Source organism: Lampetra planeri, chromosome 34, assembly GCF_965212315.1.
Source record: "Lampetra planeri chromosome 34, kcLamPlan1.2.h2, whole genome shotgun sequence".
Lineage (NCBI taxonomy): Eukaryota > Metazoa > Chordata > Hyperoartia > Petromyzontiformes > Petromyzontidae > Lampetra > Lampetra planeri.
Window position 1 is genome coordinate 3,029,559 of NC_136140.1, and position 25,474 is coordinate 3,055,032.

General features: G+C 48.0%; 1 protein-coding gene across 1 annotated transcript in view; it reads left to right on the forward strand.

Annotated features, from left to right (window-relative positions):
* Positions 1-14,477: 14,477 nt before the first annotated feature.
* The window catches only part of LOC144730029 (A disintegrin and metalloproteinase with thrombospondin motifs 9-like), a 171,419-nt gene continuing 160,422 nt past the window's right edge, over positions 14,478-25,474 (forward strand). The window contains exons 1-2 of the mRNA XM_078610498.1: positions 14,478-15,093; positions 20,619-21,004. Coding sequence (XP_078466624.1) covers positions 14,976-15,093; positions 20,619-21,004 — 504 coding nt within the window. The 5' untranslated portion in view covers positions 14,478-14,975. The remainder of the gene's footprint in view (positions 15,094-20,618; positions 21,005-25,474) is intronic.

The following is a 25,474-nucleotide window of genomic DNA, read 5'->3' on the forward strand; positions in this document are numbered from 1 at the left end:
AAACTTACAAAGGACATTCAAAAGAGGCTGAAAATAGCATGTCGGAGTCAAGCTACTTACAGAATATTTATTTAATTTGTATTGTGTGTTACGCCAGCTAAATTAAAACAGTTCGTGTGGTGGCATTTAGAGGCGTACAACTAATTAAACTGTAGTGTGATATAATTTACTTATGTGGCCAGATTCATCCAAAGGTGATTTATCCTCTCCGACGTTTTAGTTAAAATGCATCAATATATATATCGATTACCAACAGTGGGCAAAAAACCGCAAAAAGCAAACGTGTTTCGGCCGACCTGTCCAGACGTCAAAGTGGCATCACCTCCGATTAGCACGGTCTGGGATTAGCGCACCGATCGTGAATAATGTGAACGTACCATTTTGACACCGGTTCAACCGCACGCGGACAGTGGCAAGGTCTGCCGTGAGGTTATGCGCGCGTGAAATAAAGTTGTCACGCCAGGGAGACCTTCCTACCACACCGGAGGCCACGCCGAGAGGGATCGTGTCCACGATGACGATCGCGTTCATGTAAACAAACTCTTCTTCCCGCCGCCACCACCTTCCCCACCTAGGTCGAGTTATGTAGTATAGAATCATAATACGAATTAAATATTTGCTCATGTATCCAGGGTAAGTCCTAGGACTCTTTTCAGGAGAGTGCTGCATTGCGTTTTTATTTTATTTTAAAGATATGTTGAGCAAATGAATGATGAGTTGTGTTTATTATTATACGTGTGGGAGCAGACAGCGCAAGCCTTGCGCGATGGGCCAAAGCGCTATGCCCGTACAGATGCAAACAGATGGACATGTGTCCACCGGCTGTACTGCCCTCTCCTGGTGAATCAGGGTTATGGCACCTCCTCGACTCCCCCGGGATGGAAGTTTCACAACGTTTCTGTGTGATCCACCAATCCTTGCAGCCTCGAGCGTTGTCCCAACATGGACCCCATAACGCAGGAGCAGAGTCTTTGCCTGTTAGAATGGCAGTTCACCGGCATTAATTCAGGTAAGCCCGATTCTGCCGGTCCACCAGAGTTTGCTTGTCTCAAAGCAATACTGGTAAACGTATGCACTACCGGAAGGCCGTGGAGTTGATGGGCTGTGTAAGACACACGTTCATTGTGCGTGCGGAGAGACAGTCACTTACGGTTTGCTTATCGATTTTGTTAGGTCCAATAGAGGTGAATTTCGACGACTTCCATGGTGATTTGTTTCCATACTCTTTGGTTTTTTCGGTAAAGTCACGTAGGTAAAAAATAATAAAGGTAAAAAATTAAAAAAATTAAAATTCTTTTTTTTTTCACTTTTATTATTTTTTACCTCACTTGATACAGCAAATCTGGCTGTGACGGTTCGACCTGATGATGGAGACTTTCGTTGCCTCCGAAACGTCGTGATTTTTATTATTTTCATTAATTTTAATATCATTTTTTACCTACGTGACTTTACTGAAAAAACTAAGAGTATACATACATTAGTACTTTATTCATCATGAATGCCATACCTATTACAGCTCAATGCAACCACTGCATAAATGTGCATTGTTCTTCGACGAATACAGCAGTGCTAACCATTGGCTACAAGTCATATCCTCACGCGAGAGCAGTGTTCTTCACTAGTTTTCATCGGAGGGGCGGGGAGCACTTTTGCCGATAAGACATCATCGGTGCGTGGGTCCGCCACGCAATGGAAACCATTGGGGTTTGACAGCACGATGGGGAGTTTTTCACTCTGTTAGTGCCTTGTCGGGGGGCCGCACGCCATGGGCCGCACTCAAGGTCACCAGGGGTCCGCCTGTGGCCCCTTGCGGCCTTGCAATGAAGAACGCCGCTCCAGAGTAATGGTACAACAGAATGATACAAACACAACCTCGTGGAGGATATGAGCCGTCATTCAAAGGTGACGTGTACAAGTCCTGTATACCGAACATGGCTTTGTATCCTGGCGTATGATGGCAAAATGTTGAGGAGATTAACGCCAATGGCGAGGTCAGCATGCCACGAGAGGGCCTTCAGATGAGAGTTCGTGTGGTTTTGCTGCCCCTCCCTTGAAGGAGGACAGACTGCCACAGTGGGTTGTGTGCACGCTTCGAGAGTCCTTAACTAGTTGACCTCGTAGACGGTCGCCCCTTCTCACAGCCCACCTGTTGAATGTTTTCTACCTTGAACGCGACTATTACCGCCATCTGGGCGAAATGAATGTCATTAATTCACATCCAGATATGATCGGTGGAGCTAAACGCCAAAGAAAATGCCCTTTTAAGGGTCACAAACCGATCGGATGAGGTTTTCGAGTTACCCAACATGGCTTTAAACATTCCCTCTCAATGGGCTGTGTTTTTTTTAACACCACCAAATTAAATACCAGTGCAACTGATTATCCTGCCGTGGTGTAATGGTTAGCGAGCGGGAAATCCAGCGGTTTTTGCTTTAATGTCATCTCGCGGCAAGACACTTTCAACAATGGGCAAATTCCTCCAGAATTCCACTCCCAGGACCGTATTCACCCAGCAGAAGTGCGTGCACCACATTCAATCGGGCAGGTCGCAAGTCTTCCAAGACATCTGACCAGTGCAGAAGAGTAGGTCAAATACCCTCGAGAGGTGGAGGCCCTTCTGCCAGCAATGTGCACGAGCAAGCAACTGCAGGACTGCACCTTTTTATATCCAACAACGGTTCTCTAAGATGCACAATGTACACATTCGAGTGTCTTAGAACAAACAAACTAAAATGGTTCTGCGTGAATAAAAAGGTAATAACAACCTTCCGCTCATGGCGATCCCTCATTTAAAGGCGTCCATGACTCACCTATTCCCGGTACCCATCCTCGGCCACACAGCCATCAACCCCCTGTACTCGGTCCTTCCCCCCCCCCCCCCCGAATCCTCCCGTGGGTTTCCTCCTGACCCGCAAGCCCCCTTGAGTGACACGCTGTAATTTCGTACATATTGGGACAGCGGGAAGGAATGTTGCAGCTCTTTGGTGAGATCATGCATTCCACGGCCATCTCAGGTGATACTTTGAGCAGCGGAGCTGATCTCCGAATCAAATTAGGTCAGCCCAAAGTTAATGCTGAAGTGACCGAGGACAAATGGCTCCCCTGTTGGATTTCTTAGAGATTTTCTTCGCTTGGATTCTTGTTTTTTTAAAGCGGTTTTTAATGACAAACCAGCCACCAGTCATGTTCAAAGGCTCTGACGTGAGCGCGCGTGTGTGTGTGTGTGCGTGTGAGCACGCCTGTGTGTGTGTGTGTGTGCGTGTGAGCACGCCTGTGTGTGTGTGTGTGTGCGTGTGAGCACGCCTGTGTGTGTGTGTGTGTGCGTGTGAGCACGCCTGTGTGTGTGTGTGTGCGTGTGAGCACGCCTGTGTGTGTGTGTACTTGTGGAGGGAGCGGTTGCTACTCGCTCACAGCGCTTGCCCCTATAGAATGTTATAGGCTATACGGGGGATCTTTTTCTTTATGGGGAGCGGTGGCACAGTGATTAGTGGCGCTGCGCAACGAACCCGACGACCCGAGTTCGATTCCCGCTCGTGGCCAACACTTGTGGTGATTACCTTAAACGGTTCTGCCCCCCCCTCCTCCCCTAGGTCGACTCAGCCTCAAATGGGTGTCTAAACATCCCACTGGGGAGACTAAGATGGTCAGGCGTGGTGCAGGCCACCGGGTGCCCTCGTATGCCGTGCTGGCCTTTATCGGTGCTAACGAACGGCACTTGCCCCAAAAAGTCTATTTGAGGTTATACGGGGGATCTTTGTCTCTGTGTGCATGTGTACGTGTGTGGCGAGGGTGCATTAAGCCGGCTGGAGCTAAACGAGTTGCGGTGGAATTTTCTGTGTGCCGCGATCTGATTTCAAAGAGCTTCCAAAGGTGCAGAGTTGGCCAAGACCATTCCGAACACTCCAGTTGTGTTTACGGTGATGTAATGATTTAATCTCTTTTTTTTAAGTTTCTCCTTCTAGGAGGTAAAATCCATTGTGATTCGTAGACACACACACACACGCGCAACATAAAATAGGTACACACGTGCATTCAATGTATGTACGGTATAATCGGAGGTGCGGGATAAGGACTGCAAACGAATCGTTGAACATGAATCAGCAATGTTTCGTCCCAAATTCAGTCAATCAAACACAAAAAGCAAGTACTTAACATACATATGAAGTCATACCAAACTAATAACACGTGCTTTTTTGTATTCATGCTATAATACTCGGAATGGTCAGATCTCACAAGCAAGCAGGCTTGAGTCTGGAGGGCGAAGAACTTGTCGGCCAGATATTCCTTTCAACTAATTGTTCGGTAATGCTGCTGCTGCGTTGGCAGTGGTGGACAAACAAACAACAACAACAACAACAAACTCAACACATAAATCATTAAAGCTGCATTAAAAGGTGGGAATTTAAGGCAGTTGCCATTTTTTCCATAACACATTCGTATTTTTTGTTACGAAGAAGGGCCTTTGCTCGAACCGTCGGCATATTATATAAGTTGTCCTTTTTTTCTTCTAGGTTCTTTCGGTAAAGTCACGTAGCATGGAAATAAAAAACATAATAAAATAATTCTCACGACATTTCGTCCACAACGCAAGCAGCCGTCCTCAGATGAAGAACAGGTCTGTCGAGAAGACAGAGTCTAAATCGAAATTTAAGTTGTCCTTTATTTCTGCGTAATTTTAATCACCCGGTTCCACTTCGCAATGTGTGCTGGGGGAGGGCGGGAGGGGGGAACGCAGCTGCCATCCAGAAGGTTGAAACCAAATTCCCAATTAAGGAAATTAAAATAAGTGGCCAATGAAACTCAATTCTAACCGTGGCACTGAAGCCATCGCATCCGCGCTGTGATTGCCCACGACGAGCAGCTGCTAGTGGAGGCCACAGTTCCACGTGAGCCCCGCAAAACTTTAGGAATTGAAGAGAAGCCGTGCCGAGAAGCATTGCTACGCCTTCGTCTTAATCAATCGAACGCAGTGTGCAGCTCGACTGACATTGAAGAAGAGCGATGTTTCTTTTCCAACAGTGAAGCTCGAAGCGTGAATCGCCTCCCTCCTGACTGTGTTCAACGAACCGACGTTCTCAGAAGGGACAAATATAACACGCGAGTTTACAGGAATGTTAATAGCGCACGCTGTCAAGCTGGTATACCCAAACATAGGACGCGGTTACAGTTCGTTCTGCGTCGTGACGCACGCACGCGCAAGCACGCGCACGCACATTAGTGAACAAAACAAAGGCCATTGCTGGTGGAAAACAAGGGGTGAACGTGAGAAACGGATGGAAGTGTTTCATGAATTGTCGACAAATGTTAGAGCGAGCATTTCACGGCATACCAAGCCAAGTTATCGTTACGTAGATTAGTCAATACATATATCCATGGTCAATAATGAAATAGTATGTACAGAATGTCGTGGAATTGTATTGTGCTACAACTTGCTTGAGAGAACAGCTTTTGAAGATGGAATTACAGAACTACATCTGAATACAATCCATTCGGCCTATGCATCCACATTAGGGTCACACCTTTATACACTTACAGCAACGAGTGTTTTTCACATGTGAGTGAAAGCAATATTTTGCATCGTTTAAAACCAGTTATATTATGCTGAGGCCATCAGCTCAAGTACCCAGTTGACTCATCAGTGGATGCCTGGACTCGAACCCAGGCTCTCCGCCCTACCGGCTCGGTGCTCTGATACAGCATTCGCGTGCGCCTCATGAGCAATCGTGTGTATGGGAGGTCAGGGCAAGTCGTGAACAAAAAATATACAACTTTGAAGTGTCTTGCTGCCCATCCGTTATTATTCAAAGATGAACGAGTTGTGAGCAGTTTGGTGGCTCGTATCCACGCATCTGTCTGGCAACGAACACGCCAGATTTGTAGCGGCATTCATCTGCGAGATCAAAGTGGCTCATGCAGCCTGGTGTTCGGTGAGTTCACCACACAGAGTCTCTTGGCTGTGTTTCCTCTGCCGCACGCCACACATTAACCATTTAGATGTACAGAGCGTCCTAATGTGACGGCATCTCACGACGATGTGGGAATATTTACGTCGTAGAGAGAGGCAGTGAGTCGGTTGTTAGCAGAATAAATTACGGGAGGTCTTGAGCTGGGACTTGAACAGTGGCAGGGAGTCGATAGCATGAATGGCTGTGGGAAGGAATTTCCAGACCATGGGCTCGCAGAGGATATAAAAGGTATTGGTGTAGGAAGCGTCGAGCATAGATCATCAATGATGTGATTCTTAAATACCATTAATCTATGCATGTACCGTGGACGTAGGGATTAATTGTAATTGTTACGTCTTCAAGAATGGCAGTGTAGTTCATTGCATAAGGTTATTAAAGACTATGTGGCATTGTTTGAAATATTAGGTCATCGTATGCAGTTGTTGATGCTCAATTGTCACATGACGTCTTATTACACTAACTAATTCAACATCTCAATGGAACTGTTCTCCATTTCCTGGTGACTTAAATATATTTGCTGTGTATTTATAGAGACAACAAAAATCCTTGAGATAGCAAATAACATTCACCGTGAAAGTTTGCACATTTTATGAATGTACGGTGTTATGATGGTTAGATACTAGTTATTAAACACCCCGTCCAATGCTCGTGTGAATATATGCGGATGTTGACAACAGCCTTTTCTCACATTGCCAACATACTTCGTGCATGTGTTCACAATGTTTCGTCTTTCATAGGCTCTGGCAATGTAATAATGAGGTTCTTAAGACTCATTTGCGGTGTGTTTTCCAACAGAGCATCATAAAAACACGTCTACGGGCACGGGGCGCGTTTCCTGCTTCTAGGCCAAACGATGGTTTTCGTGTCGCTTGACTGGTAACATCCTCACGTGGATCGGCGTTTTGCAACAACAACAACAACAGCAGCAGAGGTTTCAACATGTGCTTGCATTATTATCTTACGACGTATTCTTAGGTTTTTTCGGCAAAGTCGCGTAGGTAAAAAATTAAAATTAAAATTGATAAAGGTATAATAAAATAAAATTCACGATAGCTATCGTGCTGTGACGGTTCCACCTGAAGACGGAAGCTTGTGTTGCCTCCGAAACGTCGTGATTTTTTTTATTTTACTTTTATTAATTTTAATTTTATTTTTTTTACCTACGTGACTTTACCGAAAAAAACCTAAGAATATGAATCCTTGCAGTCACGAAAGCTTCAAATCTAGAATTATCTTACGACGGTTGGTGTCTGGTGGATCTCAATTGTCGAGGCTCGCACGTCCAAATCAAGCTTCTTGGTATCGAAATGACGCTGCTGACGTGCGAGGAAAGTGCGGTGTGACAGATACGTTGTTGCATGCAGCGCTTCTTTTCTCCCATTGAGTAACGTCCGTTAAGGCCTCTGTGCAGAGCCGGCGCTTGATGAGTTGACGCACCTTTTGTAAGCAGCCTAAGTACCGAGCGGACAATAGGGAGACCCCCAGGCAGGGTTCAAGCCACCGAGATGACACAAACACTCGTGAACAAACGAAAACAAACACGAAGCGCAAAATGCACGCAGCCTACTTTGTGAAACTTTCATAGGTGGGAGTGGATTATTTATGGTGATGATGTGGGTTGTTATCGTTATCGGTAGCAAACAAACATTACCAGCACATTGGTATTGCAACGGTTGTCTGTTTTTATTTCACACGTGCAATGTATCTTACTCGTACATTTGATGGGAAATAATGGCACTATAATTCCCCTTTTGCCACGCGTATATTCATGCTTGTTCTTTGTAGGAGCTGAACGTGGAGCGAAACGTCGGTCATCGTGTCAACGGACAAAGTTAATCGACGTGAATTTAAATCTACTCTTTGGTGATGCTGCATTGGGAGTGGCAGACAAGCACATGTTCGTCGATGACACTGCCTTAAAAGGAAAACATATATAAATATATATATAATAGGCGTAGTTTCGGAGGGTGTGTTTAGCGTATTGAGTTCATTGATTTAAGGTCAATTTGTACACAAAGGGGATAAGAAAATGTAACAACTTAATGACGGTCAACAATGGTAAGCTGATTTAATTCATCGGACAATGTGAATGTAAACGCCTTTTGGTCTTATTTGTATGAATATCTACTGTCGGAGTGTAATCGCGTCTAACTCACGAAGTTATTTTGTGTGTGAGAACTGACGTTTTGATTGTGTTCTGAAAACGTCCACGGTTTACATTCGTCGCCACACGACACCCCAGTGTTGTCTTTACTTTCCCTACCGGGGTCTCCTTTTAACAAACGTGTATCCTTATTGGGCTCTCACCCGGTCCTGAATATGTTTTTTTTTTCCCGACCAAGCTCGAGCTCCGTCATCCCCTGCCAGTTGACGGGACCTCATAAACGTTTAAATAAATCCCCAAAAATCTTAAAACTGTGTCACTCTCGAGTGGGAACATTTTCCATTTAAGCACCGTTTTTCTGTAAATGTCATTCATGCGGCCAACCCAATGGCGCTACCATTCGGGTTGTCAGGTGGTGCTGCATGACCTTCGGCTTGATCGTGTCGTTCCGTCTGCTGGGAGCTTCTTGGGCGACTCGATTCCAAACACTGAATTAAGGTCCCGGCAAACGCAGCGAAACGTCAAGACATCGCGTCAAGCAAACTGTAAACTACGTTTTTTTTTTACCAATTAAGGCCCACTGAGCTATATAGCTATTTTTTTCAGAAGCGACTTGGCCACAAATGATAGCTCAACGAAGTGGCTTATCGCGTGGAAATGTACAGCAGTCAAATACTCGAAATGCATGTTTATAAATGTGAAGGGGTAAAAACAAAAACCGGAGGACCCGGAAAAAAATCGACAAGACCACGGGGAGAACAAGCAAACCACAAATATGCAGGCGTCAGGGTCGGGATTGGGATCGCACCCACGGTCTCCTGCATACCAGGCGAGGGAGTTAACATCACACCACCGTGGTGCCTGAGACTACGATACAACCAGACCGCCCTTCAGAGGGCTCCACAGAACAACCATGAAACCCTACTCAGAAATTATGACTCTATGCTCTAACGTAGGACCGTAGTTGACAAAAAAAATCGTACAAAAAAACGAGAATTCAGACCTGTGCTCAGGCTTGTCTCTTAGCTGACCAACCCCACACCTAATCTCGTGTAAACGCAGCTTTGGATTTTTTTGGGGCCGAGCGATCATTTCCAGCGCACGCAGTTACATGTCACGCGCACACATTCGTGCTGCCATCACCACCCGCGATTGCCACGTACATCAAATATATACACGTTATCTGCTATTGCTAAACTGCCAGCTCTTAGAGCCATTAGGGGGAGCTTAATAATGGGATAATGTATACTTGAACGAACAATCAATTTGGCCAAGCAGCATTAAGGGACCTATCATTAAATCAGCAAACCCTCCACCCCACCATCTGCAGACCACTTTTAACATTACTCTGACATTAAAACTGGAGCGAGTGATTGCTTTGCTGTTGTTTAATCTTTACTGCCCTTTAATGCAGATGTCTTTGTTTTAACAGGAATCACCAACTACAGGTGATCTTGCGCATGAAATGCAAGTGGGGTTAATTCGGACTGCAACTGCATGGGATTATGCGATGGTGTCAACAGTGGAGAGGTGGTTCATCCCGCTGTGGATTGAGAATGGATGAAAATTATGAGCTGAGCTGGATGTCCAAAGCCACAACACCAACAACACCAATCCATGTTCATCGTACTCCCGTCCGAGTTCATATGGGATGACTTGTATCAGAAAGAAAACAAATGATTTGGTGATGCTGCTGCATTGGCAGTGGTGTACAAACACAGTTAACACTCACCACATTCGGCAAAACAAAAAAAAACACTGGCCTTAAAAGTATAAAATACAATAGGTGACGTTTAGGCCAGTATCCTTCTTCAGAGCACATTTACAATGTTTCATAGGACATATGCCGTGCTCATATGTGCGTGTTATGAAGAAGGCTCATGGCATATATGTATGTTGAACTTCTTTCGCACCGTACAGAGCCAACCGTGCTCATCGGATAATTTCCAGAAAAGGTCACCCATGCCATCTGTTTTCTATTAAGGCCACTGTGTTATTGACGAACGTGTTGAGTTGAGTAGGCGCAACAACGTAAGCGGGGAGGGAGGGAGGACAAAGAGGAGGAGGTTGTGTAACGACCATCCGTCCCGGTCCCCTGCTTAATATCGAGTCGGTACGCCAGCGAACTCGTCGAGACGCACGCGGCTTGCTCGCCCAGACGGCGTGGAGCCGTGGTGGTGGCCGTGTATGAGACGAGCCGAGGGGGCCGTGCGTGCGCGCGCGCGTTACGTAAGCCCTGCCCGGCGTGCCTGTGGGCTCCCCCCCCCTCCGCTTTATGTAACGCGAAGCACCGCGGGGCTACCGCGCGCGCTCCTGTTACACGGCGCCTGCGTCACCGTCGCCATGTCAAGGAGCGTGCGCGTGTCGTTGTCGTCGGAATGCGCGCAGCGCTCTCCGTTAAACGTTGTCGCGTTTTGGGTCGAACATTCAATTGTGCGCGAGTGCGCGTGGTGCGTTTTGAAACACCGTGTCGATGGAGTGTGGAAAAACTTTTTCGATTTAAAGCTTTCGTGACTGCAGGGATTCATCTTCTTGGTTGTTTCGGTAAAGTCACGTAGAAGGAAAATAATAAAAATAATAAAAATAAAACAATAAAATTATTCTCACGACGTTTCGGCCACAACGCATGAAGACGGCTGCTTGTGTTGTGGCCGAAACGTCGTGAGAATTATTTTATTATGTTTTATTTTTATAATTTTATTATTTTCCTTCTACGTGAGTTTACCGAAAGAACCAAGAAGATGTGGAAAAACTGTTTGCAAGAACTTATCTCGATATCGAAGGCGAATTTTATTGTTCGTGTAGCCCATCTCTTTTCATATTTTTTAAAACTATTTTTATATAGCGGATATCTTTAAATAATAATAGCATCGCTCCCGAGTGACGGCGCTGATTCCCACGCTGACACTGAATGAAAAGAGTGCAGAGCGAGTCGCAGCTGCTGCTGCTGCTTTGATTGATAGCAGCGATATGACCCCAACCGGCACATGATCAAGGCCAATTAATGGCGATCTAATTTAGCCTCATAAATCTTGCTGCCGTCGAGTCATTAACGAAGGCCACAGGCGGACGCTGTTAATGTCGTCCTGGGACAAGTTCACAGGCGTGGCCATTTCAATTGGGATTTATTAAATTTGACCTCGGACAAGAGATCCGTGCAATTACTGTTCTGTGCGCCCTGCCCCAAAATCCTGCGCAATACAATGGTTTAAAATAATAATACTCAATAAAACAAATATATGCAAAAGCGTGTCGGTGCAGTACAGTATATATGTTACACGCTGTCCAGTACTGTTTGGCTAGTGGTATATGCCTTTCACTTGGAGCTTCATCATCATCAGCCATGGACAATCCACTGCTGGATGAATGTGTTTCGAAGCTGCTGCCATCTCTCGTGATCCTGCACTTGCACGAATTTCGTCGTTCATCTTCTTGCTGGACCTCCTCTCAAGATGCGTTCCATTCCCTGACTGCCATTCCGTTATTATCGCTGCCCATCGGTATCAAACCCTTCTCGCCATGCGTCCCGGCCAAAGCCCCACTTGCTTTTCCCAGAAGTTTTCATTATGTAAATAAACATGTGTAACGTTCGCTAAACCGTGTGCTCCTGATTCTGTTTATATAAATGTAATTCCACGCATGCATCACACAAACATGCCGACAGAAGAACAATGAATCCGTGTCCAAGACCGGTGATGCACATGGTTCAGATACATGGTCATGCACCCAATACAACAACACATTCCAGTGGAGGAAGCTGGTAGGAACGTTGGGTTGCTCGGTCAATGGCCAGGGTCAACGGCGGCGTGGTGTATTCCGCAAATATGGCCGACTGTGAGGGCGGGCACAAGCCGGCGTGAGTTGGTTAAACGTTGAGTTTTATAAGGGCACCACGGGGTGACCAGCCCCTCCCCACCCAGCCCCACCTCTCCCACTCCCCACCCAGCCCCACCCTCCCCACCCAGCCTCTCCCCACCCAGCCCCTCCCCACCCTCCCCACCCCACCCAGCCCCTCCCCACCCTCCCCTCTCCACCCAGCCACACCCCTCCAATTTTTGGATGCCCGACGGCCGGACGGACACAATAATCCCTTGTGGGCTGGTGTAACCAAGAGGTTCCTACCAGTATTATGGTTGATTATGTACTATCAGACACTCCCTGCAATAACATCGCTGTTCTGTGTTATGACTTGGGGTGATCGTGTAGCGGATAGCGCGCCGCGCTACGAACAACGGTAGTCCGAGTTCGATTACATATCACGACCATCACCAGTGATACAGATTATCTGAACCGGTCATGGGCCTCCCCTAGGTCGACTCAGCCTAAAACAATAGCATCTGGCGCGGTGTGTAAAAACACGCCACTGGGGAGACAAAGGCGGCCGGGCGTGATGGTGGTGACCCCAAAAAGTCGTCTCCTAAGGCTATAATTGTCTCGGCTCTCGAACGGCTTCGGGATCTCCTGCGACGAGTGTAGCGATGACGTAAGTGGAGGCCAGCCGCCTTCAAATGACGGCCCACCCACTCCCTTCCCTCCCTCCCTCTTCCTCTGCCTGCCTCCTACTCTCACCCCCCCCTGCCTGCCTCCTCACCCCCACCCCGCCCCAACCCAACCCCCGCTCCCCATGTAACAACGCGCACGGCATCTCTCTCTCTTCTCTCCGTCCCCTTCCCAAACACGGCCCCACTCCGCTCTACCTCCCAACATCGCATCTCACGGCTTGGCCCAGCCCAGCCCAAAGATAAACATGCCCCCCCCCCCCCGCGTGTAGACTTTAACAGGGGGTGTAGCAGTGCTGTTAGCGAGGAGCAACTCGGCGTGGGTGGCCAGCACCACGCCCGGACGCCTTTGTCTCTCACCGTACCGGGGTACTCATTTAAGGCTGAATCGACCTAAGGGGGGAGGCACAGGACCCGTTCAGATAATCATCAGCACACACACAGATACGCGTGGACACCCAGGCAGTAACAACCGTCGTTCGCCACCAAGTGGCGGTGACGTTACCAGGGCGCTTGCACCAGGCTAGGTCCACCTCTAATTCCGCGTGAGGCATCGGAGCCTCGCTGGCAGGAGGCCACGGGACAGACCCAAGTGCCATGGGTTGACTGAGATGACTGACAGATGCACCACACGCACACCAGACTGTTCAAGGTACTGTATGTACACGTGCTTGAGAAGAGTTTCGGACTTTACTTTGGTTCATATTAAATATCTCTTTCTGTTTGAGCTCTGCGGTAGTTTTTGAGATGAGTCTATGTACGTGTGGGTGTATTCGCGGGACGGCTGAAATGCAGCACAAGTGGTGCATCTGTAAGTCTTCCCAGTCAGCTCTGTGGCGTGACCTGTCAGCGAGCCTTCCACACTTCACGTGGCCTCAAGGTGCACCTAGCTTGGCATAAGCACAGTGGTCGTGTCACCGCCACTTGAGAGCGAAGGACGGCTGCTGTACTCTATATATGCTTGTGTGTGTTCTCATGTTGTAATGTATCTGCAGTGTGCGTTAAGGAAAAAAACTCTACAAACTTCACAAACATGCCCGCAGGAATTCATTCATACACAGGAGGGGTGGAGGGTCATAACTTTTTAACAATGGGATGTTTTAATGTCAAGGTAGCCGAGCTTCATCCGTGCCTTTTAAACCGCTCTCCTGAAAATGGTGTGCGATTATTATTAGTGTCTCTCACGTACACAATCAGAACCCGAAATGTATGCCATGGCAAACAAGACTGGCACTTCATCACGACAACTTTTTAACATCTAATGGTCGTAATGTTTCGATTTGTTTTCTTTTACGGTATGTGTAACGCACTTGCGTCTACACACATAGGTATACAGTGGATGGTCACGCAATAACACGGACGCATGCCTTGCTCTTCTTGCAAAGAATTCAGATGGCCCATTTAACCCTGTAAACTGTTGGGGACAGAGGCTGCCACCAAACACATACAAGCGGTGGTGGAACTAGCGCCACGCCTGTGACGATCTACAGATACTGCACTTATTTAAGACTCAGTAAACCTAGGGGAGGCCCAGCACAAGGTTCGCACAGCACGTGCCACTGATGTGTATGGACGAGAATTCGAACCCACGTTGCTTTGGATCGTAGTGCAGCGTGCTAACAACTACAGCTGTGCATCACTGTTTCCCACATCAAAGACAAAGATCCCCCGTATAAACTTCGACAGACTATTGGGGCAAGTGCTGTTAGCGTGATCACGCAACACACACACACACATAGAGACACGCACGCATGCACACGCGCATACACACGCACGCACGCGCATCCACACACAAGAACTGCCAATGGTTCCTTCTCTCAACAGCCCACCCACCCAATCTGTAAACCCACCCACCCCTCCTACCAACCACACACACACACTCTCATACCCCACCCTTTACACCACCCAACCCCCACAGGCAAAGCGGTTAGGGCGAGCTTGTCATAGAAATGTAGATCGCTGCCAGAGAGGAGCGGGAGAGCGAGGTAGCGAGTTGAGAGAGGAAGAGCGGCTTGGAGCGCAGACGCGAGTTTCATAGCAGCGGAGTTTGAAAGTCGCTACTTGCACGCGCTGCAACTTCGCGCAGTCCCCTGCACAACGCGCCACGGATGAATGAATCAAGCGACACCGCAGCCGCGCTGACGTCCACTCAAGTCACTGCTCACTTTGATTGGATGTATAAATATGCGTGCATACGCGAGTCTCTGAAAACGTGCGCCTGCTCTACGGTGTCCGTCTCGAGGACGTGCCGGCTTCGCTGCTGAGAGTCGAGGGAGACCACCTCCTCCCGACACCGCTCTCTCTCTCGCCTTAACTTTAGGAAGCGGGAGAGAGAGAGAGAGAAACCCCCTCTGCTTTTGCACCCGGGCTACGAGCAGTACTGGCTGGCTGGCTTGCTGGGCTTGGATGTGGTTAGCCATGCCTTCTGCCTTCAGCAGTATTGGAATACTGTCGCACTTGTGGCTGCTGCTGCTGCCTCCTACTCTGCCGGGTCAAATGCACCGCGTTGCAGCCTCTGCCGAACGTGAGTACCCCTCCTCGTACTCCTGTCGACACCCGGGCACGCTACACACCCCCCCGCCCCCCTACCACCACCCGCGGGCATTCCCCTCGCTCCGTTCGCTTATCGTGCTCGAATCGTGGCCGCCCGGAATGACCGGCAAGCTGACCGGCCGGCGGCTGACCGGTCGGCTCGTTTGACCGGGCGGATGCTGCGTGCGTGATGTTCGGCGTACTATCGATCGCGCCAGCGCTTCTCATTGGCGAATGCAAGAGATGTGGGGTTACCCCATGCCCTTGCCGCTTGCCGCCGCTGCTGCTGCTGCTGCTATTTGCCACCCAGGATTGCTGCTCGCTTATGGCAGAGTTGCGAGTGCTACTGGGATCACCCATCGTAACAATGTGCTCCGGGCACAGCCTCGCGTTTGACTGCGCCTTCTGTGTCGAGTGTATTCAGATTGTTGTACTGCGTTGTCTGCTAACGGTATAAATAACCGGCTGGAACTCGTGGACTATTTTATTCTGTCAACGAATGGATAAATAATTCCATTGAGTAACAAGTAGACTTTGTTTTATGTTTCAAACCTGGTAATTGTGTACTGCCATCACATGACTGTCTACTCACTCGTACAGCTGATAGAAGAGTCTGTGCAAAGACTGAATTGCAGCTAATAGAAGAGTCTGTGCAAAGACTGAATTGCCTTTGCAGATACTCATTGGCCGTGCTACTATTGGCGCATTTGCAAGCATTTGTGGTCGGATGAAAGTTCATTTGAAGTAGGCTATAGATTTATATGGAAAAAACTCGACCCTTTTTACAATCTGCCACTGGATGCTGAGCCGGTTAATCACGCTTCACCACGCTGGTTAGTGCGGATTGGTGAGGGGGTGGGTGCTGGTCGGGTTAAAATGCCACTCACCAGCGGTGTTAGCGATGCCCCGGAGTCAAACTCAGATGGCCAACTTCACACCTCTGTGTGCTAATCACTTGCGCCACCGCACTACTCCCTAGAGTTTTAGCAATCAGATAATGACATTAAATGTCGTCCCTCTTGGGAGCCGTATCACAAGGGTTTCATTTTTGGGGACCTGTGCAGGTACAGTAAGTGGAGATGAAAGCTCCCAAATCACGGTCGTGGGTTTTTCTGTTCGAAGTAAACAAGCATCGCAAGCTGTCACGGCCCTTTAAACGTGTGGTCTTCGTGTCCTGGACCAGGGGCTATAGCCATACATTGTATCCACCTCGGGGGGATCAATGTAAAAGTTACGTTCATTGGGGGGGAGGGGGGGATCACGCACACAAAGGTGTACAGGGATACGCACTTCCATTGTCTAAATCCTTGCTCAGCAATTTCTTGCTCAGCTCTGAGCTCAAGTAGAGGAAGTGACGGTACCTGAGAGAGAAAGAGAGAACAAAAGAAGCAGGAGAGAGACTTGAAAGTTGCCCTGTATTCTCGCTGCTACACTCGGCTTACACTATTGTCAAGTTAAAGTTTTTTTCCAAGCCCGTCGTGGGAAATTCCATATTACCATAGCAGGGGCCATTCTCTCCGTAGCACCACGAGAGATTGATGGAGATGTTTAATATTTGTTCCAGAGTTTAATCATAGGGTCATTGCTACTATAGGGTAATCGTTACCAAAGGGTCATTGTTACCATTGATTTGAATTATAGGGTCATTGTTACCATTGATTTGAATCATAGGGTCAATGCTACTATTGATTTGAATCATAGGGTCAATGTTACCATAGGGTCATTGTTTCCATTGATTTGAAACATAGGGTCATTGTTATCATGTATTCGAATCATAGGGTTATTGTTACCATAAGGTCATTGTTACTATTGCTGGGTTCACTTTTTTATATATAATCTGTAACGGATGCACGAATGTTTTATGTCGTTGCCCCAACACCCACAGGAAAATAATATCAGCGCATTATTTACATGTTCTTCTGGTTGTTTATACTCTTGAAGTGACGTTTACAGTGTGGACACTGAGATTAACACTGCCAGGATCTGGACTGATGTCCCAGCATCTTTATTACAAACAAGACGCAGCCCTGTAATCGTTTGCTCATTCCACTGCAGCACAGAAAGTCCTCTTCCAGAAGGAGCTCTAGGAAGGTCCTCTCAAGGGTAACTCTGGCCTTGCAGAAGGTGTGAGTACCCACACTTTACCCCACCACACACGCCTGCCTTTTCGACTAACTGTGGTGTGCTCATTTGTGCTTCTGGGTGGCCAAACTCCGGGGGGGAGGTGGGAGGTTAGAAAAATGTAACATTTTTTGCACGATCCGGGAGATGTAATCCAACCGATGACCTCTGGATTGCAAGTCCAGCGTTCTCACCGTTACACCGCAGCAGCATTCCCTGTTAACATGAAGGTCAACATTATATATATACCTGGTGGGCTGAAAGTAGTGTTATTATTTGTTAGCAAAAAATTACGTGTGTGTGTGTTTCTTCTCTTGGTAAACTAAGCCATGGGCCACCCTGTAGGACGACAGCACTTGCAGTCCAGCCTTAACACAGCAGCAGCGGCACGCTGTGTCTTGTGTTGAACAACAGGCACCACTTCCTGCAGCCAACCTGCTTATTTTCTAAACGACCCTGGCCCCACACACTCACACACTCTGACGTCTGACAAGATCAGGCCCTTTTCAAGTGGTATGGCTCGGGGCCATGCTGCACATGGAGTTTGAAGGGTTTTTCTCTCTCTCTCTCTTCCCAGAGTTGTTTCTGAATGCCGTGTTTATTTTACCAATGATTCGGTGAGTTAACTGGGAAATATACATTAACAAGGTCTCTTACGTGGCGTGACTCAGCGTTGTGCGTGCGTATGAGCCCACGCTGTGCCTGATGATTAATAATGTTCAGGTAAAGTGTTGGTAATCCCACCGCTTCCAAGACGCGTGGAGAGCGTGAAAGAGTAGGCCAACGTACTATCTTCAGGTGGGTGAGGGGGTGGGGCTCTCTGGTGTTCCCTCTATTGGATGCCCTTATGCCAGCAGTGGCATTAGCAAGTTGTTTCAGAGCTGCACCTTTATCTGTAACCCTTGGCAACCAGGTGGCGAATAAAAGCCTGCCCTGTCCTGTCAGTCACAGAGGTCGTTTGACCATACTTCACCACGCTGGTCAATGCGGGTTGGTGAAGGTGGTTGGGGTCCAGGACCGAGTCAGATATCGCTCGCCACAGATGTGAGCCGTGGCCGTGAATGTCGCGTGCGGTAATGTTTATTGCACGTGAGAGCATTCCTAAGGAATGCGATTTAACCTGTGCGCATTCATATTCAAATCAAGGCCATAGTATAACCTGGGTACTACGCCCGATCATATCTATGGCGCTTGTGCGTAGCGGTGCGGGACTGTAATCCAGCGCTTGGGATGCAAGGGTGTGTGGATAACAAAGGTATGCAAGACTCCCACAGCCTCTGTGAGCGAGGTGCTCAGGGTATGGCAGTACAGAAAGTGGGTTCATGACCCCCCCATCTGTCACGACCTTTGAGTGTTCATCCCGTCGTGTGTGTGTGTGTGTGGTTTTCTCCAGTTACTGTGGTTTCCTCCTACAGACACTCATAAAAACATCACTTGGCCAAACATTCCCGATGCAGAACCCTCTTGAAAAGCAGTCTTGAGAATCTGGATAAGCACACTACATTATCTCAAAATGGGCATTTAGGTGTTCTCCTGCTGAAAGAGATACGTCTTTTATAGCGGTGGACTCTCAGCTGCTTCATAGCACGGTACATGGCATCGCGAACTTGGGTCAGTGTGATTTTGAGCTGTTAATGTACACGGTGACGGTGAAGAGGTGGGAGCACCCACACTTTACCCGACCGCGCATAACCTGCCTATCCAATAACGGCGGCATGTCCATTTAAACTGCCGGATAGTCGGACTCGGCAATATTTTAAATACTTGGCCACTGGTTTAAACCTGCCAAGCTGGGAGATCAAAACAAACCAGTGACCTCTGGATTGTAAATCTCGTGTCCTCACACTTACACCAGTGCAGCATTCGTTTGAGTTGTTGGTATTAAACAGCATTAAAGCCCTGCTTTCTGGGAAATGGGTAAAATTGACAAATGCTGGTTGATGATTGAAGGGCCAACCTGCCTAACCATTGCAGGGAACCTTTGAAAGCGAAACCGATTAGCACGGTTGGCTACGTACGATGCGAAAGAAGTTCAACATGCATGCAAAAAATACATGCGTTTATTTAACGTTGCTGACGCTGATGAAAATTGGTAAAAGTTAACTTGTGAATGGACGTCTGTCCGACTGCCCTCACGCATAGCCACGTGTGCTTTCATGGGGGGAGCGCAGCTTCAAAGATAAAAGTCTCGCAGAGGAATTGACAAATGCGTTTGCCTTGTCTTGTTTTCGTCAGGCCCTCATAATAATAGCGGCGTCCCAATTTCTGTGGAGCCACTGAAACCGGGCGAGGGTTTCCATTGCCCGTTGGCAGACACTGAGTGCTGCTGAAAATTATTTGGATTGGGGTCAAATGTCTGCAAGTTTAATGAGGCGTCCAGTGGGTTTTTTCTTGGTATTCCCTGTTTGCGTGCATTAGTGGTATCATAGATACCGTTTTTTTTTAGGTCATATAAAACAAAAATCAAGATGATGTCATTACAGTAACCGCGGTCTTCGTCTGTAAGCATTGCGGTGCAAAAGCACGCATTTTGGGAAATTGTACACGCTACTTGTCATTCGTAAGTAACTTTCACATATCTTGCGCAGACTTTCGCAAGCGCACATTGTTATTTGCGGTGTATCCAGTGGGAAGAAAAATCCCCTAAATCGTTTACAGTAGTCAGATAACGACCATTTGACGTTACTTTAAGAATTTATTTTCAATAAATTCGAGGCTCTTCTCCTTCATCATGAAGTTCACTTCACATCTCATCCCTCTACACCCACCACGGGGCGATAAAAAGAGTGCTAGGTAAAAATAGTGCCGCTTTCTAAAGAGTTCACAGTGGACACGCTGTGGAGAGACTGCCTGCTACCATCGGAATGAGCAATTGCCATCATTGACTTTGGGACACTGACGACTATGAGCACCTGCCAATTGATCGTTGGAGCAGGGGAACCGACGATGGTTATGGGAAGCGTGTCGATTAATATGCAAACGTGCATTTCTACAGGGGTAGAGCAGTGGTGTAGCGGCTAGGTGGTGAACGGCACCGCACTACGAACTTGGTGACATGCATTCAATTCCCGGTCATGGCTATCTAACATTCGTGGCGAGCGACATCTAAACTAATCTTGGGCCACGGCCCGTTTCACCATCAGCAAAGAGCCACTCTGGCCAACGCAGCCAAAGGGGTGTGGAATTCCCACCAGTGGTTCAGGGCAGCCAACTTGACTCGAACTCTTCCCAGCACAATCATCTCACGCGCAGGTGCCGGGCAGGTGACGGAGACGTCGACGGCCGGGGGGCAGGCTTTCATCCAGCAGTGGATTGATCACCTGCCTGATGACAGTGACTGTGACTGTCGTAAAAGAACGATCTCTTGCGCCCCCCCCTCCCCGTCCCCTTTGCCAGGCATTGTCCATCGCGACCTTCCCGGGTCCCACTACGAGGTCACCTTCCCCGTGCGCGTGAACGACCTGGGTGAGGCCATCGCTCCGGCCGCCACGGATGCCGACGGGGCATCCGGCGGCCGTCGCCGCCGCAGCCCCGAGCCTCCCGCGCCGCGCGCGCACTACCGCCTCGCCGCCTTCGGCAAGGACTTTCGCCTGGACCTGACGGCCGACTCGTCGTTCCTGGCGCCGGGATACACGGTGTTGCGGCTGGGCGGCGATGGAGACGGCGGCGGTGCCGGCGGTGCCGGCGGTGCGGAGCGGAAGGGGCTGCGCCACTGTTTCTACACGGGGCACGTGAACGGCGTGCGCGAACACACGGCCGTGCTCAGCCTGTGCTCTGGCCTGGTGAGTCGTGCAACTTGCTCCGAGCCGATTTGGCCGCAGAGATGACCGCGAACACCTAAACTCCGCTGTGCAGCCGAGCCGTGCCAGGGCCATTATTACAATTACAGTCAACTCAATGTGGCGTAGAAACTTGACAGCACGACGTTTTGGCTTATTGTAGGTGCACATTTGTTCGGGTGATACTGCGTTTGCAGTAGGGCACAAGTAAAAAAGACCATAGAAAACGCTTTTTTTGTACTTATAGATGGCGTGGAGCCAGTTCTTGGGAAACGTAGTCGGAACTTAATCGTGTCATTTTTATTAATGTTCAAGATTTCAGATACTACTGCCACCTGTCGTAAGTCTGCTGTGTATCATCATTAGCGAGCGCCTTTTCCTGTCGAATGGATGTTAGAATACCCTATGACATCATCGACAAGATTATCCCAATGCTTTCCACAGTCATGGCTAAAATCAGAAAATTGAAATTTGCCAACAGTTAAATTAAGATAAGGGCATGCGACGACAGATTTGCTGACAGATAAGTGCGTGTGTGCATTTGGATCATTTGTTTTAAAATAGGTGGTCATGTGCAAGCACACTGTTAGAAAGTGCACCTCTGAAATAGTAATGCTAACCTTTGTTAGGTCACAGGCTTCTCCTGGCCAAAACATCACCCAGAAAAATGCAATAAATTATGATAAGTGTGAAGCAAAGAGTGCAGAGGAATGGCTCAAAATGTTGCGATGACCACCATCATCAGCCATTATCAATCCACTGCTGGATGAAGACATCTGCAAGCTGTCAACATCTCTCACGGTCCAACGATGTAACAATCCATCTAGCACTTGGTCATGAGGTCATTTTGTCGCTATAGCTTCGTGGCGTTCCCTCCTTTTGCCACCATTCTGGCGCTAGGCCTGGTGCTGGTCAGTTCGTCTCGTTGGTTGGTTTTGTCTTCTTGGTTAGTTCTTAATTTTATGTTTTAGACATTTTCCACAAATAATGTTTTTTTTCTCCACCAATTCGCCTAAATTTAGTCGTACGTGCGTTTTATGTATCATGTAAATTCTAGATACAATAGTTGGGTGAATGGTAGTCAGTCTAACGCCGTGACTTTTATATTGTCTGCCCAGCTGCCCATCTGATATCCGATTTATTGCAGCACAGTGTTTCCAGCACACGATCTGCTCTGTGTTGCGTCACGCATAAATGTCCACGAGATAAGCCACTCCATTGGGCTATGAGTTGTGGCCAGGTCGCTTTTGAAAACGAGCTATATCGCTCAGCGGGTCTTACCTGGTAAAAAAAAAAGAGTTTTTAGTTTGAGCTGAATGCCCGCCGTTCTTGTGCCAAGGAGGAGCGACACCCGTTGTCCCTCGACGCCGGCGATTAAAATGATTTCTTTCTGATCGAATTCTCACCGAATCCAGTGTCTCTTGAGATGACAAGTCCCGTGTCCCTTTCACACGAGTGGGTCAGTGCCATTGAACCACACAGTGCGGAGACTGGCACGTGGGGAATTCACCCGTCATTCCTGTCTGTGTTGGGGCTGAACCTACGACCTTGCATGGCTTCATGCGCAGGCCACCAATAAAAAGGCTTTAGCCAACTAAGCCACCCTGCCATGGTTCACCCACTGTAGTTCAATGTCTGCTGTATACAGTTGTATAGAATTTCCACAGCTGTCTCCCATTAAGTTTTTTTTTCTTTCAAAATGTTCCTCTGCAATTAAACAGATGTTCCAATCGTATCGGGCGTATTATTTTGGTTTGAGTATATGCATTTGTAACCCCCCCCCCCCGACTTACTCCTACAATAGGCATCTTTTTTTATGGAGGTATATTAAAGATGTCAATGTTTAATCATTAAATGGAATTGTATTGCCAGTTCCACCCCGACAAAAACATGGCAGATTTTATAGTCACCCAGGAGCCAGTGCTGTGATCGCACAGGTGTGGGCTATCCCATGCTGTTGCAAAGGGGGGGAGGGGGTGAGGGGAGTGGGTGAGTAAGGGATGCGTGAAGTTTGACTTTTACTGAGTGCAGGCAGGCGGCAATGGAGAGAAGCCATGCATGTCAACCATCTGAGTGTCATCCCAAGGAGACATCTGGAGAACTTTCTCGACAGTACGATAGTGGGGAAGCATTTGCACGCAAGCGCTGCACTTTGACAAGACAGTCTATACGCAGGAGCTTTAAATAGCCCATGGCTCCTACACCAGCGGTGGAATTCAAATGGCAATGCGGTGTAATTGGATCTGAATATATAGTGCTGCGGTGCATGGCCTTATCGCACGTTTCCATTGTGGCCCAAAGCGTCGTCTACTTTGGGCGACTATTTTGGTGTCACATTTGCGAGAGAGGCCCCGAACCTTTAGGGGACCCTGCGCCCCTCATTAAGGCTGCATGTTTTACGCCACAAATGTGCAACGAGCGCAAGGCCATCGAAACGGTAAATTACGTTCAGAATACCTGGCATGGGCATCTCGAGAACATCGCATTACATAACGTCGCGGAGCCCGTAAACTCCACTCTGATGGCTCGCATTCCACGCTTGATTTATGCAGTGACCGCACGTGCCTGGCATAAGACGCACAGCGCCAGTGTATATACATAGGTGCCAGACACGCGATAGTCGGGGCCTTTATTTTCATCGTTGGTCAGGAGGAGGATGGCACAATAGATCAACGCGCGGGCCAAATGAATGATCCAAGACCCCGCACCCCCCGGATGAAAAATCGTACATTCCGCAGGTGATCTTGAAACGAGGATCACCTGTTGGCATGCATGGTTAATATAAGGGGTGGAGCATTCCATTTGGTATGTTTCTTTATTTTGCAGGGAAGGAGGGTGGAATGGGCGTAAGTGGGTTGCTGGATCATTTTGTGTTGCAGCCACCCAAGACTCCCCAAAGACCCGCTGTTGTATATTTGGTGCTGCTTAATTATAGCGCTCCGAGATCGTAGACAAGCTTTGCGTTGCTGTGCGCCACTCCGTGCACACTGCATTGTACCCTCGTACAGTGCACTCAAAAGTCCTGCGCTGAACTCGTCACTTGAAAGTCCACCGCGTTGCTCTCAGGGCAGGGTTAGCACACGAAGTCCATCGGAGGTATAATGATTTCACAAGCCGCCATGGCATTAGCCACTGGCTGACCTTAAAATTGTGAAATATGTTTTAACTGAAGTCCAATTCAAAGTGTCTTCCCCTGCAACAAATAAACATTGGATGGTGCCCATGTCCATTTGCAGTCTTTAGTCTTTGGTGGAATTTACGGGACAGAAGCAAACAACTCAACAGATCCGTCACGATAGGAACAGACTGTTGAAAGGACAATCCCTGCCCACGTTTTTTACGGTACTTTGCTCACCCCTGAGGGATGATGGAATGAGTTGACCCTGGCCGGAAGTGAAAGTCATGTTTTCTAGGGTTCGAAGGCCTGCTAATTTACCAAGTGAACTCGAGCCTAGCAATTTTAAAATGTAAACGAAAGGTTTATACAACTGCAGGAGCTAGAATGAGGTTTCAGTCTTTTATGCTTTTGTGTGAATATGATTTTATTGCTTTTCCGATGGAAGCTCTCTAAGTCATTTCTGTATTGTAGCCACTTGCGAATGCTGCAGCACATTTCCAGAGTTTGTGCACTCATTAAAGACTCACAAGGCTGAGCAGTGACAATTAAAATACAACTCAACAAACGGCTGAATTTCAATATCATTCGAAATGATGAAATCCGAAGAAGAGTAAATGATCCTTATGGCGATACCCCGGGGTACCAATTAATACTAAATAGCCGAGGCAATTAAATATTTTATTTCTGGGACACTATCTTTTCCCAGGGGTGTACTTAACTCCGCGACTGGGGTACCAATCAATCGGAAATCAGCGCCACTCCGCGATGTCGAAACGCAGCGAGGACGATTGCGCCGAAACCCTAAACGCTCGTACGCACCGTAGTGGTGCATCTTGCACAACTCGTCGAGATGAGTCGATTTTTTATTAATGGGAAGAAGAAAAAAAACAAGAATGGGGCTTGCATCCACAGTCACGTGCGTACATGTGCAGAGGCATTCAAGAACAATTTCTGTACGTACAGAGCAGTCTTTTTGAAGGCGCCAAGTTTCACGATTTCTTGAACAAGATAAAAAATATAAGTGCGCGCTCATTATTGCGCAGATTTGTGCGCGGCAAGTGGAGGTCACAACATTTCCCCTCCTCCCGAGTCGTCGCTAGCTTACCAGGACCAGAAGAGCAAAAAAGACGCACTCATATTTGCAATGTTATTATGCGGCCCCGTCGGTTATGTGTAAGTCGACTTTACGCATATCCACTTGCTTCAGCGTGCGTTTTGCGTCCACGCAGACAGGACATGCGCAGGGCGCTTGATTGTCAAGATTTATACGGAGAAAAAAAGCCTGACGAGAAGTACGGGCCAGACTCTGAAAGCTTTTGGCTCAAGATTTAAAAGGAAAGAAAAAAACACATTCC